Below are 18,446 nucleotides of genomic sequence, written 5' to 3'. Positions count from 1 at the left end.
TGAGGGTCAGATGCTTAAGATCTATGTAATTTGAAATGGCCTTTAATTCACTTCAGTTCACTCAATCACTTCTCAAGTGAGCAAATTATTCTAAGAGCAAGGGGATAAAAAAATGAAGCTGGATACTGTAAAGATAATTCAGCTTTCAAAGAGAAGTAGAAGTTCTCATAATGAAAACAGGAGCAGTGATCCAAGCTGCAGTACCTTAGCAAGGAATTTTATCAGTATATCTATTTCAAAATAAATTAGTATACAATGTTCAAGATTTAAAAAAAATGTAACTACTATTCTTGATCTCTTATAATAATTCCAAGCATCACAAACACAGTGTCAAGAATTATTTTGAGTTATTTAAGCTCCTAGTTTCATCTGTGATTGACTTGTTTTCTAGTTTCATTTGTCTGAAGTCTTTCATTCACCGTGACAATACTGAAGTCAGTCCAAAAATACCTGGTTTGCTTGCCCAAAACAGCTACCAGATGATTTCCAAACTGATAACTCTGATTGAAATATCTACAGAGCAGCAACCAACTGCAATACTCATTCTTAACAAAATCTCAAATTTCACAGATGCTGCAGAAAAAGCAAAAGAAGACCCCATAATAGCAAAACAATTCAAGAGATGGACAATAATCGTTTGGTGTTTCATTAGATTTCAAGATTTACTAACTCTGCATCCTTAAAAGCAGAACTTTTTATCCTGACTAAATCATTCTACATTAAGCAAGGTGAATTCAAGGACATTCCAAGACAATATTCCCATCACTTATTGAAACAAAACATCGTTATCTGGGGCACAGGAGAGATTACATATTCCTATTGGATCTACACAGTGTAAAAATACATGCAGATGCTGCCTAAAGACCAGCATCTGTAGCTTAATCAATTATCTAGAACACCTATCTGTTTGCATTCTGTCAGAAAACACTCAGTGTCACTGCTTGTAAAAACAGCAATACCATCCCCAGCCACATTCAGGCTTTCATTTTTTCTTCAAGGTTTTCTGGGACTGTGCAGCTCAGTTACCTGTAGACTGCCCTGTATGGACTGTCTGTGAATCTAAATACTTTCACAGCAAACACTGAAAATTAGAATAGCAGAAATTTACTCAAAGGAAGGCTGAATGGAATAATGTACGTATTTATTGATCTATAACCCTTACAAAAGGAGAATGCCTAGTCTCTTGAGAGAGACAAAGAATGTACTTAAGTTTCTGGATAGACAGATTGCTCAGGTTTACAAAAGGAGTGAAAATATCTACAGCAACTCTGGTGCTTTGAAATTATGGAACTTAAAACTTTCTGCCAACCACACTGTGGCCTCCTATAAAATATCCTTCCTAGAAATATGAGGTTCAATTTTTATAATTTAATTAAATGGCCTAATATTACATTAGATTTTTAATTTCTAAGCCTGTGGAAACAGATTAATTTCCTAACTACTCAAAGAAAAAAAGAGAGAGTTGAACATAAAATATCTCGTGAAATACATTCCACTTAATTTTCCTTCTAGAGTTTCCCAGGAGAAGGAAGTAGAGGGATGCTAAACTGAGGCCCCAACAGTGGCATACCTGAGTAAAAATTACCTCTTAGAGAAAGAATAGAGATTTGGGTGCTGAAGAGTGAGACTAAGAAAGCAGATTAACTGTACAGGAGAATTAATCCTCCTGCTAAGGAATGAGATCTATCTTCCATCTTCTGCTTTTTCTTCAGTATTGCAAGTAGTTTTCTTCTAACAATGCTAAAGATTTCCACTGCTGGTTCCTAGTAGAGTGAAATGGCCTTAAAATTCAAGAACTGCTGCCACTCCAATTTACATTTTGTATTTGTTAATAGTAACTGTGGCTTTGCAGTTAATGAAATTCAGAGGGAAGATCCCTCATACCTTTCTCTATGATTTCAATTCTATGTTTATCAAATTCTCTTCATTTTTAAAGTGCTGTCTGAAGAGCAGTTTTGCTCTGCATGACTAAATATAGGAAAGTTTTTGTCTTCAATAAGGGTTTAGATATATAATCCCAAATCTCAGTGGGCCTTATTAAAGCAACATCATAAATTTTTTACACTTCCTTATGCATTTGGAAAAAAAAAAAATTGTTCTACGTATCAGTCTGAGCTTATACTGACTAATGTGGCTTTAGGGAAGGGACTGTTGAAATTCATGCATCTAGTCATTAGAAATGGATTGATACATGCAATTATGATAAATCAGCATAGGTTTATTAAGTAAGGCAGTTACAGGTGAAAAAAAAGAAGACATTCAGAGCCAATACTTAAATGCTGTAAAGCTGGTGTAACCTGCTATTTCTGTGCACTGTGAGGTATTTGCACTACTCAATTTTAGTACTCAGTGACCTGATGGATGAGCAGAGGTGAGACAGTTGATGAAGCGACTGGTCTCAGCAGTTGACCCTGCCTGGACACCTGAACAGCTCATCACTCATTTCCTAAACTGCCATGGTTTAGGAAAGTGTTTTTAAGCCATCCAAAATTGGTAACAATTTACTTTCAACCATATGCTCTAAACTGCAGCAGCTGAGGACTTGACTGTCAAGTGGCTCAGATGCCTGTGCTACAAAAGCAAGACAAACAGTTGGTGCAGTATCCTCACCTAAGACCATGACTGAAAAGATGGGTTGGCTTCTGCAAGACTGAGTTTTCCATCTGGGCCGTGCAGGGAGAGTGGCAGGGAGGTGGCAGCAAACCCAGTTAGCAATGGGTATCCCCTTGCCTTGTTACTAATGGTCACACCAGAGTCCCCAGGAAAGGCTCTAACCACAAACCATGGGAATGAAGCACTACATAGAAAATATAGCCCTAATATGAGCTCACTTCCACTGTCACATCAGCCAGCAGCCTCAACACTGTCACTGTAGCAGAGGGATGGTGTCTTTGATACCCTGCCCTAACAGTATTGAAAGAGGTGTGCATTCAGGGCTGTAGAATAGCCACAAATAGTGACACTTGTTTTGTCAGCACAGCAAACCAGGCAAATGGCAGAGAAATTATTTAACTAAAAAAAACCAAATTAAATCAAAGTTGAATAAACCAATGGTCTGTATGATGAGATGGCACTGCTGTTATCCTGTACAGGGGTAAAGCTCTAAGTTCCCTAGCCACAGTATAAAGCACTTGCCTGAGCGTTCTCACGGACATTATTCCTACCAGCTGTGCCACATGAAGATTTATACATGCTCCATAAACTTTAATTCCCTTTTTAAGTCCCATTATACCAAGCAGGGGGCCATTTCTGAAGTTGAAATGGATTTTCAGAACAATATAAAGACGAAAATGTTTTCTGGCCTCTGATTTTTAAACCTTTGGGTAAAATTAAATCTCTTCCACAGCACTGTTGATATTCCATATAGAAATATTCACAAATACCAGGCACTCCAGAACATTATGTCTGAATCCAAAGGGAGAAGTTACCCTGCTGTACAAAAAAAATGCTGTAATCACTATTCACAAAAACCTCTCAGCTTGATGCTTTGAAGTTGTTTTTTTTCCTGATGTACTGACTTCAGAAAAGAAGGAAATTCAGTATTTCAAGATGTAATTACCCGCAGCAAGGCAAAGAACACCACAAATAATAGAAGCGGTTGATCCTGAATCTGCTGACAGCAAAATTTATTCTTTCTATTTATTCAATCTAAACCATTGCCAAACAAAAGCATAATGACTAAAGTTAGAATTTCATATATGTTATATTTTCCTTTTCACACTGAAACCACAATTTTAATAGAAGAGTTTATTTTTATCACCATTTTCCCTCTCCAGAAAAAAATTATACCTCTTGCAAAAATTGTACAGAAGCTTGCTCTATATGCAGGTAGCACAAAACTGAAGTATCAGATGTGGCTAGAAGTCAAATTTAACAAGCAATTAAATCCTAAATAAATAAAACCAGCAGTCAAGAGCACAGCTTCCTCTCCTAAAAATAAACTTCAAGCTAAGTCAAAATCCTAAACCAGTATAGATTTTTTTTACATATTTTACTACATCCTACGGCTCACTTTGGAAACTCACAGCAGATCAACTGCATATTTGGAAAGACTCAACTTTCCACAAGCCTCTTTTCCATGTCCTCTGCCAGTATGTGTCCTCACATGTCTGTCAGTTTTCCTATGCACAGGGAAATACTCTTCCATAAATAACTCCTCCATCCTTCCCAAAACTGTCCCTAGTTTTAACACCTCCTCTCCTTAGAGCTATTTCCCAAATTTTCCCTTTCAACTATTCTGAAGTTTTCCCCCTTCCACTACAGCAGAGATTTAACAGTGCCTGTTTAATCCTGGCTGATGCTGATGAAGCCCTTGGCAGCTCTTAGGCAGAGCTGTCCAGAGTCCTGCTGTCTGGCTGCAGACACAAGGCACAGCAGGAGGAATCACACAAGGCTGGACACCAACCTGGTGAGAGCACTGTGGGAGCTGCACCACACACAAATACCTTGACACGGTGAGATCAGTCATTGCAGATTGGTTTGGCTCTTTAGTTTTATGAGCTTTCTTAAAATTTCATGGGTCAAGAAAAAGGGAAAGGTAAGTTTCAGCTTAGAAGCACAAGATACAGAATAAGGGAGGCATGCAGCCTGGCAGCTGAGTTCTGGACATGAGCAAGAGCAGAAGAGAAAAGGAATAGAGAGGAGATTTAGATTGAAGACTTAAATCTACATTTAAACCAAGCCAATGCTGATGCAGGAATTGATGTTACAGACAGACTAAAACAAAATTTTGATAAAAGGCACTGAAGTAGGCATGGAAAAACTGTGTTACAGACTCCAGCTCAATGAGAAGTCTTTGAGTAGATGATCTTGTTTAAACAGGAGATGCAATAGATGAAAACAAGACAGCTATAAACCTTTTGTATATAAAGTTAATTAGAATAGACTTCGGATATAGGAGAACACACCATAGGCAAAGAAATACAACCACACTTGAAAATTAACAAATGGTCGAAAATAACAGTCCAATCAAGACTGTGGTACCAGTGTGGCTCTCTATGCAAAGATGTTCTGAGACTGAGAGGACTGCTGGCCCAAAACATTTCAGGTGCACGTTTGTGTGGGAAGGGGCAGGTTAGGTCTTGCCTTTCATGAGGTGATGCCCTGCCCTACTCACTGCCAGGCCTCTATCCCAGCCCTGCAGAGGCTGCCAATCCCTGGCACACCAGAGGCAATGCTCCACACGTGCCTCCAGAGCTCCATTCTAGCCCCAGAGTGGCCAGATGACCAGAAGTCCCACCTAGGGGAGACAGGAAAGCCAAAGAGTGTCTGAGCCAAGACATGCAGTGAGAACATCTTGACCCTACCTCTTCTTGAAATTTCTATCAGCTGAACACTGCTGGAACCAGGAGTGGTAGATATACTCGTTCTTTTCTGTACCTTTCTGTCTTTCTCTTTCTTCTACTAATTCCTTCTCATAGTGTTGATTAACTTAAAATTAGATGGGATTGGAGTTTGCTAACTTAATGCTTTGAGAAGTTACTTTTATGCTAATTGAATGCTGCTCTAAACTTTTGTCAAAGTTCTCTGATTTTTCAAAGTTGCCAGTAATTTTTTTTTTACTGTCTTGACCTCTTCAGAATATCTTGTCAGTATTCTTCCCGTGCATCTAAGTCAGAGTACATAAAAAACTGTAAGCCCTTTTAAGAGTCTTGTCAAGCAAGTTTTTGGGGCCTAACAGATGTCACTCCAAATTGCTTCCAGAGAGAAAAAGAGATATGTTGAAGGTGAATTTGAAAGTCTTTTGGCAGGTGAGTGACAGAGGTAGAAAACTAAACTAGACATTTAAAGCTAAAACACTTACCTCCCTGCAAGAACAGTATTGGGCTGCTACTCTCACAGCCATAACACAGTGGAAAAATAGGCATGGTCAATCCAACATCTCATTTTTGAGTAGATCTAACAGTCCAGTCTTTTGGAAATTACTTAGCTAAAGCTTTAAAATTGTGCATAATTTTATTCCCTGGAACAACCCTTCCCAGCTTTCCAGTCAGATCTCCACATCTTCTTCAAACATTCATGCCCACATACGTTGAAGTGGATTGAGAACTGAATGAATGGCAGATCCCAGACGGTTGGGATCAGTGGCACAGGGTCTAGCTGGAGGCCTGTCACTAGTGATGTCCCCCAGGGTTCGGTGGGGGCCCAGTATTGTTTAACTTATTCTTCCATGACTTGGATGGAGGGGCAGAGGCCTCTTCAGCAAGTTTGCTGATGACACAAAGCTGGAGTGAGTGGCTGATACCCCAGAGGGCTCTGCAGCCCTTCAGAAGGACCTCAGCAGGCTGGAGAGAGGGGCAGAGAAGAACCTTGTGAAATTCAACAACGGCAAGTGCAGAGTCCTGCATCTGGGGAAGAGTAATCCCTGGCTCTACTACAGGTTAGGGACTGACTTGCTGGGAGATGGACTGGGTCCTAGTGGACAACAAGTTGTCCATGAGCCAGTTGTCCCTTGTGGCCAAGACGGCCAGTGGTATACTGGGGTGCATTAGGAACAGCATAGTCAACAGGTCAAGGGAGATGATCCTGCCCCTCTACACAGCTTTGGTGAGGCCACATCTGGAGTCCAATTCTGGACTTCCCAGTACAAGAGAGACATGGAGCTCCTAGAACAGGTCCAGTGGAGAACAAAGTCAATGATGTGACTGGAGCATCTCTCTTATGAGGACAGGCACAGAGAGCTGGGCCTGTTCAGTCTGGAGAAAAGACAACTGAGAGGGGACCTCATCAATATCTATCAGTATCTAAAGAGAGGGGGTCAGAGGCTGGAGCCAGCTCCTTCTCAGTGGTGCTGAGCAACAGGGAAAGAAGCAATGGGCAGAAACTGAAGCACAGGAAGTTCTACCTAAATATGAGGAAGAACTATTTTTACTGTGTAGGTTACTGAGTACTGGAACACATTGCCCAGAGCAGTTGTGGAGTCGGCCTCACTGGAGATATTCAAGAACCATCTGGATTCAATTCTGTGCCATATGCTCTAGGATGACCCTGCTTGAGCAGGGAGGTTGAAGCAGATGGCCCCACAGTGGTGCCTTCCAACCCCACCCACTCTGTGATTCTGTGATAGGTATCACTTATTATGCTTATTAGTTATACAAATAATTTAATTTATAGCTTAAGACCAGTATTCAGAGGAGCCAGCATAAGAATTGATTGTTCTGTTTTGATGCTACAGCACTCAAAACAGGCAACCAGCAGCAATATCTCATTGTTGCTCCACACACAAAAATGGAAGTATCCTGACCAATTTTATAAATAAGCCTAAGCCTTTCTTCTTTGGTCTCAAGTCATACACTCCCAATTTGCTTCAGCATTACCAATTTAAAAATATTTCAAGTAAACTGGCAGTTTAAATAATTAAGTATTGTTAGTTTACACAGCATGTCATGGAGAAATACATCAGAAACAACAAATGTTAATTAATTTAAAACAGGTCAAGATCCTAAAATCCAATAAATAAATCAAGTTTTGAGGTTTAAAGAGTTCATGTCAGCCTTCTGTCCAATAAACTTTTATAAGATTTGCTTTTTCACTCTTGGGTCATTATTTGATTCCTGCCTGCTCAAATAGATCCTGTCATTTTAAAGGCATTACAGGAGTTGAGTACTTACAGCTCCCAAGCGAACCCAACAGTCTTTATGAGTCTGTGAGAAACAAACTGCAAGCATCCAAGTGGAAATCTGCTATGTTTGATGTATGATTATAGAATTATCTTCAATGGATCAGCACTATCTTATTTAGGCTACCTGCCTTTAAAAAAAGCCGAGTTACAAGGAAAGCAAAATGAGAGATACACATATACATAGGAGGACTTGAGTAAATGTGACATTGATTTCCTTCCAGCAAGTAAGTCTAGCCCCTCATTGTAATCAGCAAGAACACTGCATGCTGTAGGTTAGGATCCCCATGTCCATTTAGCTGGTGGGAATTCTCACTTGTGGTTTGCTAATCCCCACCCAAAATTTAGCAGGACATTATTTTGTGGGAGGTTAAAAGAGTACAGTACTACACATCAGTAGTGAACTTCTGGAACTTGTCACTTGATTGTGGAGGCAGAAAGCACCAGAAAGCCAAAAAGTATTTATTCAAACAGATGATCAAAAGATGAAAGAACAGACAGTAAAGGAAATAGGCAGGGCTGTATCCTCTGACATCCTTAATACAACTACAGAGCTGAGCACGACAAGCAAGTGCTCATACACTATTCTGAAGAACATTTCTGGATGTTGGAGGGCCAATACAAAACTACGTGCTGAAGTGCTCTGACCAGCACGGCATTTCTTATATTCCTATCCTATATTCTAAGTGTTATTAACTACCCGGCAATGCAGTTGTTTCTGACAACACATTTTAAATTAGTTTCAGATAGTCTTGCTGCTTTTAATTCACAATTTTTTGCCACCCAACTTGACATTTCTCTTCTTACTAATCCTAAGATTCCTCAAAGAGCTGAACTACAGCAAGATGAGCCAAAGACACATGAAAACCACCAAAATTGTGCTTACCTGAATTGCAGTGTTTCACAAATAAATATGAAGAATATGGAAAAGAAGTATAAGCCTGAATTTTTTTTTTTGTTTTACCATATTACAGAATCGCAAATCCAGATTCAAAAACATATTTGTGATCAGAGATCTTAAAGGAATATTTATCTATTTTTTCTCTTAAAAAATAGACCATAAGAAGTAGTGAAGCAATAGCCCTTACAGTCAATTTCATATTTTTACATTGCCAATTATTCTGTAAATAGCATTTAACACTTTTAATGCAGAGAACAAAAGCAGTACCCTGTAAGACAAGTACTAATTCAACAGCATCTTTCACAATACACGAGAAGAAAGGCAGGCTATCTGCCAGATTATCAACAAATGGATAAATGACCTGAGATTCCAAATCCCCTTTTAAAAACCACTCAGAATCCTTCCTCCTCTGATGTCAACGTGAAATTTCAAAAGATGAACAACAGAAAAAGGCAACCTAAGCAAAAAGCTCAGCTGGAATGATAAAATGAGCAAAATTTTTGAGCAAAAATATGAGAATTTATTCAGTAGACAAAAAGTTTATTCCAACAGTTTTCTCTACTTCAATTAGTATGTCTAAGACCATTTTAAATAGCAAAGATTAGATACCAAAAATACAACTGCTCCAAAGAGTGGAAAGATACATTAGATCTGTGTTTAGGAGCAAGAACTAAGTTCCTAAGTAACTACCATAAAAGGCTACTGCCCATGGCAGGTGTATTTCAAGAAACAAGACAGTCAGGATATTTCTCCTGAAAGTTATACTTAAAAGTTGTGTATACTTTTTCCCAGAGGTGGGAAAGGATGTTACCAGTACTGAAGAACAGTCTGCTGCCTAAGCATTCAAATTTCATGAGGCTTATAGCTTGCACATGTCTATCAAACTCTGAGAAGTATTCTTTTCCTTCCTGTCCTAAACCCCGACTGGCATCAGACTGTACCTTTTAAAAATTTTTGCCTGACTGTTCTATCATCTCTTCTAAGGCAACTCATCCCACCCATGGTGTCAGTTCTCACGGCTTGATACCAATGAAATAATTCAAGAAGGGAAAAACAAACAAACAAACAAACAAAAAAAACAACCTGAGACAAGCCAGATCCTTCATGTTTCATTTACAATCACACCAGACAGAGAGTGGAATGATTAAAAGCTCTCTCTTACAGCTTACAGAGAGCACAAACCAGAGAAACACTGGTCACTCCTCCGTCAATCAATTATTGATCTGTGTGATCCCATGTGTTTTCTACAGGCAAGAGTCACTGAAAAACTATGAAAATCTCAGATGTTCAAAAAATCAGTGAACTAGGACACAGTTTGATGTTTTTATGAGAAGTGAATTACTCTAGAGTCATGTACAGAATAAAAGCCATTCTTGGGAGAAATAAACAACATTCTGGAATACACCAATAACAACTTCATAAACAGCTGACTATATATGGACTGTAATAAAAGCACTAGGACTCAAACCCTCCAGGTTTTCAGCCACAAACTCAGTTTTCCTGTCCCTCAAAAGCTAATAAAATGAACAATTTCTGGAAGTAATTTTTCAAGTCCCAAATTATAAGCAGCAAATTTTTACACAGGAAAAGATTTCTGCAAAAGCTGTAAACTATTCAGAGAGACTCTAGATGCATATGAGATATGAAAAGCTATCAACGACCTTTTGACAAAGCTTTGCCTAGCACTCTACTCTAAAGGGAGAAGTGCAATTTTCCTCCCCCTGTACCTTCACATATATTTTCTGAGATCAAGTTATGGTCAAATTGCCATGTAACCGCATTTTCAATTTTCTTCATACATTTTTACAACACTCTCACTTTAGCAGTATTTACTATTATCACTCCCAGCAGCTAAGGCTGTTTGCATAAGGTGTTATTTGCCAAGAACCTGCTACTTGAAAGGAAGACCTCTTCTGTCTGCACAGCAGATTTGTAGGTGGAGAAAAGTAGCCTTGTGGAGACAAAAGTGGAGGGACTCAACATAATCACAAGCACATGATCCATAAAGGATGTAGAAGAAAATGCAGGAGGTATCCTCTAATGGAACTCAAACACATGTATAAGATACTTTTTTCATGCAGTTTCAACTAATTTGCTGTAGAAGAATTGTCATTAAGCTCCTCCAAGGGCTAAAAGCCTAACTGCAGACAGACTTATCCAGAACTTCTGTTATCACACATAACACACCCTGCCCTGTTTCACTGCTGAAGGGGTAAGATACAAATCACTACAACATTTGAAGCCTACCCTCAGGAAGATCAGAGCTATAGAGCTCTAAGGAGAAATTACAAGAACTACAAAAATAGCATCTCTGGATATACTTAACCCTATTTAAACTTCACGATGCCTTTAAAGTTATTTAATGTCCTCAAGCAAAGCAGCCTAATATACAGAGAATACCCAGAGCACAACTGTTAAGAATTCCTTGCCAAAATAAAGGTATACGGAGAGAGGCTCCACATGACATGTTCACAGTTGGTTCCTATCCCATATGTCAGTCAGCTTCCCAGAGACTGGAAGAAGAGAGATGCTTTTTCCTTCCACAGACAACAAGGGCCATCGACAGAACACAGGTTGGGAACAAAAACAGCCACAAACAAGAAAGAAAAAAATTCTGAACAAAATTAGGATGTAATTTGATAAAGGACACCTGCACAAAAACAAAGAGGAAGGCTGCTTATTAGACTGCAATCTACATGGAAAGGAGCTGATGGTCAACACAGATCAACAAATTTGACATGAAATCAGCATATTGTTGATGCCACAAAATGGGTAATTACCTAAACAGCAACACTCAGGCTAAGTCAGACCACAGCTTTGTGAGAAAAGGCTTCAGGATCAGCCACCCCTAAACAGCGATCACTCCAAATGGGTAATTACCACTCAGCAGCCAGTAATGAACCATGGACATTTATCCTACTTGAATGTTTGTTTCCTTTGCATTATTAACATTTAGAGCAATACTGAATGTAGGTCCAGTGATAGATATGCCAGTGATTTTACTGGAGGAAAGGGAGCTCTGTTGCTCACTGAAGCAGTGTTGTTCACAGGACATAATTCCTAGTTTAACGGGAAAACCACTTCTGTATCCAAGGAAGAGAAATAAGCATTAAGTTAATTACAAAGAATTGTAAAACTGAGCTCTGAATAAAAGAGGGATAAAATGAGTTTTCAAGTGAGACAATAAATTTCTTCTGACACCCCAAAAGCTCAAAATGAAGATCACATTCAAAAGCTACTACATTCCCCTCAAGAAAAATATTCAAGTGCATCTCCAAGAAAGGGTGCCTGATTGTGAATTATTAGGCAATATCAGTCAGACTCTCTTTAGCAGCAGCGTTTGCCAAGGGAGAATTTCACAAAGCCCAAGACCTCACTTGCTAAAATGGAACTGTGAGCTTATCTCACAGTAAGCAGATTTATGCTCGTATACATAGACTAAGTACAGATTTTGTTTCATTTCTTCACCCATGTTTTACAAATATGTGATTACGTTATTATATTTAGATATTAAAAACAATACTTTTACTTCTAGTTAACTTTAATCTCTTTTAGCCTCCAGTCCAGCTAACCAGCAAAGACTCTGCAGCATCCACAAGTAAGAAAGGTGCTTCCCCTCCTGTCACACAGACCAGATTCTGGCCCTGCCAAAATTGGACAAAACCCAAGTGTACCCAGGGACTCATAGCAACTGAAGAGGCCTTCGGACATAAAACAGGATGCCAGAGTGCACAACTATCCCTTGCAGCTACTGGGATCTGCTGGGGTTTAGGTCACATGCAGACTTCCTGTTAATTCCTTTCTACTCTGGAGGTGTCCTTGGTTATTCCCCTCTTATGGGAAACAGGCCATGGGCTCTGAAACCTTTCCATTATTCCAAAGGCAGGTGTATGCGCAGAAGCAAGCAAGGCAAGTGCTATAAATTTTATCAGAATATGGGCATCTGAAAGTTTTGGAACTTGTACTAATTAAGAAATCAGACACTTTGTTCAGAATGCTTGAAATAATATTAGAGTTCTAAATGCAAACGCACCAAATCAAATAAGTTATACTGGGTCTTATATTTTCGCTTATGTTGTGTCTTACATTCCCGTTCAATATAGAAATATTTCAGTCTGATTTTACAGATTCAGGTGGTACCTGAGGCCAGAATTAGTGGAAATAGACTGAAGTGCCAATGTCCTTTTTACTGCTCTTCCTAGAATATAAAAATGCAAAAAACAATACTAAACCAACAATTTGGTTTCTGAAGTTTAAAAAGAATCCTCCATTCTTATCTTCCATTATTTCACTTGTCCAGGAACTGGATAGAGAAATTACTAATTACTGTCAGAGAAGAACTAAAACCTCAGTTGTTCCTTATGCTCACTACAAAATCCCAAAGATAAATACAAAGTAGTGGAGCAGAAAAAAAACTTGAAAAAAAGTGATTTCTCACAAGTCTATCTGTGGAAATAGAACTAAATATAATCTCACACTAAAATACTGCTGCTGAGAACTCCATTCAAGAAGAGCACTTGTGAATGCTAGGAAAATGACTAAGTAGATGACTTTTATCTCAATAACATGCCAGAGTAGATGAACATGTGTTAAGAAAATTAAGTTTTCTCAGTGATAAAGAAATGAAACTTGAAAAGCAAAACTATAAGTTACACTTCTGTAAGACGTAAGAGTAGTAAGTGAAATATCTTCCATTTTAGACAGATTCTCACAAAACATCTCTCGTTCTCAGAATAAGCAGTTCAAATGATAGTACTTTTGCATGCATTTTGGAACCCTAAATAATGTTTAGGTCATAAAGGTTCTCCAAACCCATCTTCTGAAGCTATTACATGAATAAAGCTATTTTTTTTCTCTTACATGACTAGCATTAACAATGTAGAATAACCTTTTCTCTAAATATTAACATTTTGCATTCTCTCCATTCATCAGAGTTTGTTTCTGCTATTCAATATTGCATCTGCTTGAAATATGAAAAGAATACACTTGGCAACATCCAGGATAAATACACTATCATGAATCACACATTCCTGTAAGGTGTATGTTTCTCCTACAAAAATATTAAATTCATATACACGTTTGCTTGTCTGAGAAAACATTTCTGTTGTACTTTTATGAGGTCTTGGGCTATAAATTATTTGTGTATTGACTGAGTCTGGAGTGAAAGTCTTCATCCATACTGATTTAAATCTTTCACCTAGTTTCCAAAGTTTAAAGAAAAAACAACAACAAATCACTATTTAAGTGTGGCCTACACAAAATCAATGCTTTCTTTTCTATCACTGCACAAAGAAAGCAGTAAATTATGCTTAAATCATACTTCATCACCTGCAAAGATTGAAGCCACTCATGCTTAATCAACATGCTCTTATCTTTGCTCTCCAACAGATAAAGGCTTTAACATACTAGGCAGTGTGTATTTTTCATAATGTCAAACTCAAAGCTTGCTGAAATCAAATGTTTCCTTCATGAGGGTTCCAGTGCACTCAGACATATCTCAGAAAAACCTTTTTATGACACTGTACCTTCCTCACCTCCTCTCTTTTCCCTTCTCTCAAGGCCCTGCTTCTTTTTGAAATAACATCACCACTGGGCTGAAAGCAAATTAAATTTAAACACACTAATACCTAAGTTATCAATATGTGCCCTTAGAAACAACAAAACTCTTTGGTCTATATTTTAATATTACAATGCAATCTAACAACCAGATTCTCTCTGGCTGTAACAGAAACCAAGTATCACTCCTCTGGCATTTTGCTTAAAAAAATATTTTAAGAAATATGCAAAGACGTTTATATCTGAGATTAACAAACTGTCCAAAGAACATGAAAGAAATACTAATGCAAAGCACACTGAATACCAGAATCTGGGTTCAAAAAAGGTTTTACTTACTCCTTATTTCTGCATTGAATGCATGGCTGGTAAAGGACTTTGACAGCATTCCAGGTTCCCATTGGTCCAGAGCTAGGTGTGAGGATATCTCCAAACAGTGTAAAATCATTGTGGGAGGAGGAACTTCCTGAAGACTCTATCAGCAATGTGTCAGAATTTAAAAGCCATATCTATAAATGAAAAATAATTTAGTTTACTGTAGTTTACATACACTTCATTTTGTTACTTTACTCTGACCCTAAATCAGCTGATACTAAAGCCACATTCTCACAAATTTTCTAACAAAGTATTAACAGACGTAAATTGATATTTATTAGTCAGCACAGTCTGCACAGATTCTAGTGGAGAAAAAAAGGGTAATACAACACTGATTTATCAGTCACTCCTAAGATCATTACTCTGAAGCAGCATCTTTTTGTGACTGTAGCACATTCCCTTTGGTAGGAACAAAAGAAATAGTCCCAAGTAATCTCTTTCAGTACCAGATGCATTATTTCTCCAATTTCATAATTTTTAGGCATTAGTCAAGCATATGGTGTTGAGCAACTGAGGGCTAAAGACAGGGAACTGAAACACTGTCCACTGAAAATAGAGGATTCTTAGAAGAAGCATGGTAGTTATGACTCTATAGAGCTAACACATGAAAGGAAAAAGACAACAATTAACATGGTCTAAAAGATATGTTGGAATTCACAAACAGCTGCAGCAGACCCTCACTTGGAAAATAAATATCAAATTTCATAACGGGACTGGCACTCAGCACTATCTGCTCACAGTAATTTGAGAGAGACTTATTGGGGAGAGTTTTACGAAATCTAAACTTTTTGAATCCCATTATGGATCTTATTTAATCTTTGTGTGATTTGGTATCAGTGTTCTGACTTGAATCCATGGCTTTCCTGCTAAACACCATACAAATAAATCAGGCTTTTCCTTAATTCGCAGCCTGCAGTAGTGAAGTGGTGATCCAACTTAACAATGGAAATCAATTTTTATAAATCTGGCTCCTCTATGAAATGTTTATATATGTAATATTTATCATAGGAAATGGGATTTATACAGTGTTGCTCACTAGAGAGCAATCTTCTGCTTCTCATGATCTAATCAGCTTCAAGTAAAACAAGTTACATGATGTTAGGTAGCAGACACACAATATCCCCTGTGGAGGGAGACAGCAGTCATTAACAGGACACATAGTATATGTTGTAATTGAATGTGACAGTCACAATTTATCAGAGCCCAAGGCTCAGAACATTACAGTGGAAGCTTCATAAAGAAGGAATGAGATATATCGATAAAGATATCTTGGGAGGGGATAGGAGGAGGAGAATCACTTTAGCATATGCACATGAATGATGACAAGCAACTGCACTTGGCTCTGCAAGTGGTTGTTCATCAGTTTTGCTCTGGTAACTCACTGTACACATTTATAGCCTAAACTGCAAAATATACCTCATTAGCTAGGACCATTACACAAGGTGCTTGAAGCCAAGTGCTGAAGAGCTGTTGGAAGAAAATGGTGCAGAAACACAGGCCACTGCCAATACAAACTGAACAGAGTTTCTTCCTTCTGAAATTTCAAACAATTCTGTGCGGAAGGAGCTTTCCTGGGATGCTTTTCAGAAGGAGAATAGCCTTCAAACTAGACAAGGGAATAACGTAGCAAATAGGTGTCTGCTCCTTTCAGAATCCTGCAATCTGCTGCAGAGAAGGCAACCAAAGCATTTCATTTGCAACTAAGTCCATTTGAAAAAGCACTTCTTTCTACACAAGTGCTACACGTGGCATCTTAATCATGTTCTAGAACTTGTATGAATGTCTTTTTCTCAAGAGCAACACAACAGATCTGTATTAATAATTTATCACACAATACAGAGAAAGAAAACGAATCTCTGGGGGTGGACATATTCCCGGCCATGTACTGTTTGGCTTGTGTTCTCCCATCTCACTATCTGTTTGCTGTCCTCCTCTTATTCTTAGCTTCTAAGTCATGCAACTACAAGGCAGGGAACCCTTCAACAGCGGAGCAAAGAGAGAGGCAAGTGATTCATGAATGTGAAGAGGGCAGAGATACAGTTAGGACAAATAAGGCTATCTGTATATGCCACTTTTTTTCCCCTGAAACAAATAAACTTTTTTTTATTGACATCCTTTAAGAATAAAATTTTTAAAAAGCAACATAGGAAGTATATAGCTTAAACAACAGAATATGTGTAACTTAAAAAATGGAAACTCATATTATGATATGTGCTAATAACATAATTGGTAATGTTAAGTGACACATACAGAGGAAATGAGGAAAATAAGTAAAAATATTATTTGTGGTTTAAAAAAATAAAAAAGACTCGTGAGAAACCTTAATTATCACATACACAGTCTAAGCTGTGTGTATTCATGTAGGTAAACACAAACACTGTGAACTAGAATCTTTGCCCCATTATCAAAAAGAAACAAGTGGGACAGCTGATTCATGATGCATCAGTGATGAGACTACTTCTGTAACTTGGCTATGTGCTCACAGACTCAAGCACCCACAGTTTACTGTTTAGCTGTTGACAATCACTCATATAAGCAGAGCTTAGATTATATTTGTGTCCACAAGGCCTCTGAGTCCTAAGACTTAACCCATGACTACAGAACAGCTGTTGATGTGTACACAGTAGCCAGAACCTCACCCTGGACAGGACTAAGGACTGTCTAAGGTTAAATACTAAAAACACCTGCAAAAAACTAACAACTAACCAATATAAAGGAAGAGATGCCAATCAGAAGCCAGTGCCTATCTAATTCAGCCTGCTCCTCTAATCAATACTTTGGCAAAAATGCAGCTCAGAGCTAAGAGTAATGGCAATCTACTAAATAAAGTGATTTTTCTGTTAAAAAATAACCAGTTTGCTGTATTTAAGCTACTAGACTTAAGCACCAGAATTTCATGTAACCTGAGAACAGATAAGCTACAAGGGAAAAATCACAATTATTTTTAATGACTCCTGAATTAAATAATATATAATTATGGATCTGCTCATGAAACCTTCATTTTATCATCACTGAAGACATATTTCTCAGTGGTTGTACAAAGGTTGTCTTGGCACTAAAATTTATTTAAAACAACAGATATACACTTTCCTCAGCATCTTGATGTTCCAAAATCACAGAACTTGGACACTGCATATATAAAACAATTGATGTAATTTTATTGCCTCAAGACAGTGCATTTTTAAGTCCATCCAGGGCAGGAATCTCTTAACACATATTTCTTTGTGTCTTTCAATTATTTCTATAAACTGCAAAAATACAAATTCTATACTCATATTTAGCTAAGAAATAAACGGAAACATCCTTGGTTATAATAAGTGTACAGTATTAAGGTAACTCTTATCCATCTTAGAAGTTTGAGGAATCTAGCTGCCACCATCTAAATATCAAGCTTAACCAAGTTTAACAGCATTAGAACATTAAGTTTAATAGGCAATTTTATTTTTGTTTGCACTTCACTTCCCAATGCAATGTACTGACTACATTAATAGTCCCTGCTGACTTGAGACAATGCTTTTGAAAGATGCTATACAATTTGATTCACTTCTGGTGATTAAAAAAAAGAAGCACTGGAGCAAGAAGGTGAAATATATATTAAAAAATTAAAACTTAAGTTTTCCATATTTTCTGGATACAAAATAGTGTTATTACAGCGCATCTGTAGTACTTTCATTACTGTATCAATAAAATTTCTACATGCACATCTAATTAGATTAAAAACTTAGGGATATTCTTACTTGAACAAATGTACCTCAGAACCACTTCAAGAATTAGAAATTGTTAAATTTTTAAACATAAAATAATGATCAGCATAAATAATACGTTTCAGGAACTTGGATACATTAGTTAATTTTCTTCAGCAAGAAAAAGTCTTAAAAACTTACCAGAATATAGGTTTTTCCATTTTCTCCTTTTATGGTGAATCTAAATGTGCTTTTAGCAGAGGATAATTCCAAAAGACACTGAGCAACCACGCTCTGTACAAATTGAGACCTGTTT

The 18,446-nt window shown here is 37.8% G+C and overlaps 1 protein-coding gene across 1 annotated transcript in view; it reads right to left on the bottom strand.

Moving 5' to 3' along the window:
* UBE3D (ubiquitin protein ligase E3D) overlaps positions 1–18,446 on the bottom strand; it is a 78,147-nt gene that overhangs the window by 44,246 nt on the left and 15,455 nt on the right. Inside the window, exons 7-8 of the mRNA XM_083858520.1 lie at positions 18,332–18,440; positions 14,412–14,581 (exon numbers count right to left, since the gene is read on the bottom strand). Coding sequence (XP_083714646.1) covers positions 14,412–14,581; positions 18,332–18,440 — 279 coding nt within the window. The remainder of the gene's footprint in view (positions 1–14,411; positions 14,582–18,331; positions 18,441–18,446) is intronic.

Source organism: Zosterops lateralis, assembly GCF_965231275.1.
Source record: "Zosterops lateralis genome assembly, chromosome: 3".
Lineage (NCBI taxonomy): Eukaryota > Metazoa > Chordata > Aves > Passeriformes > Zosteropidae > Zosterops > Zosterops lateralis.
Note: the sequence above shows the minus strand (reverse complement) of the source record. Positions and strands in the feature narration are given on the sequence as shown.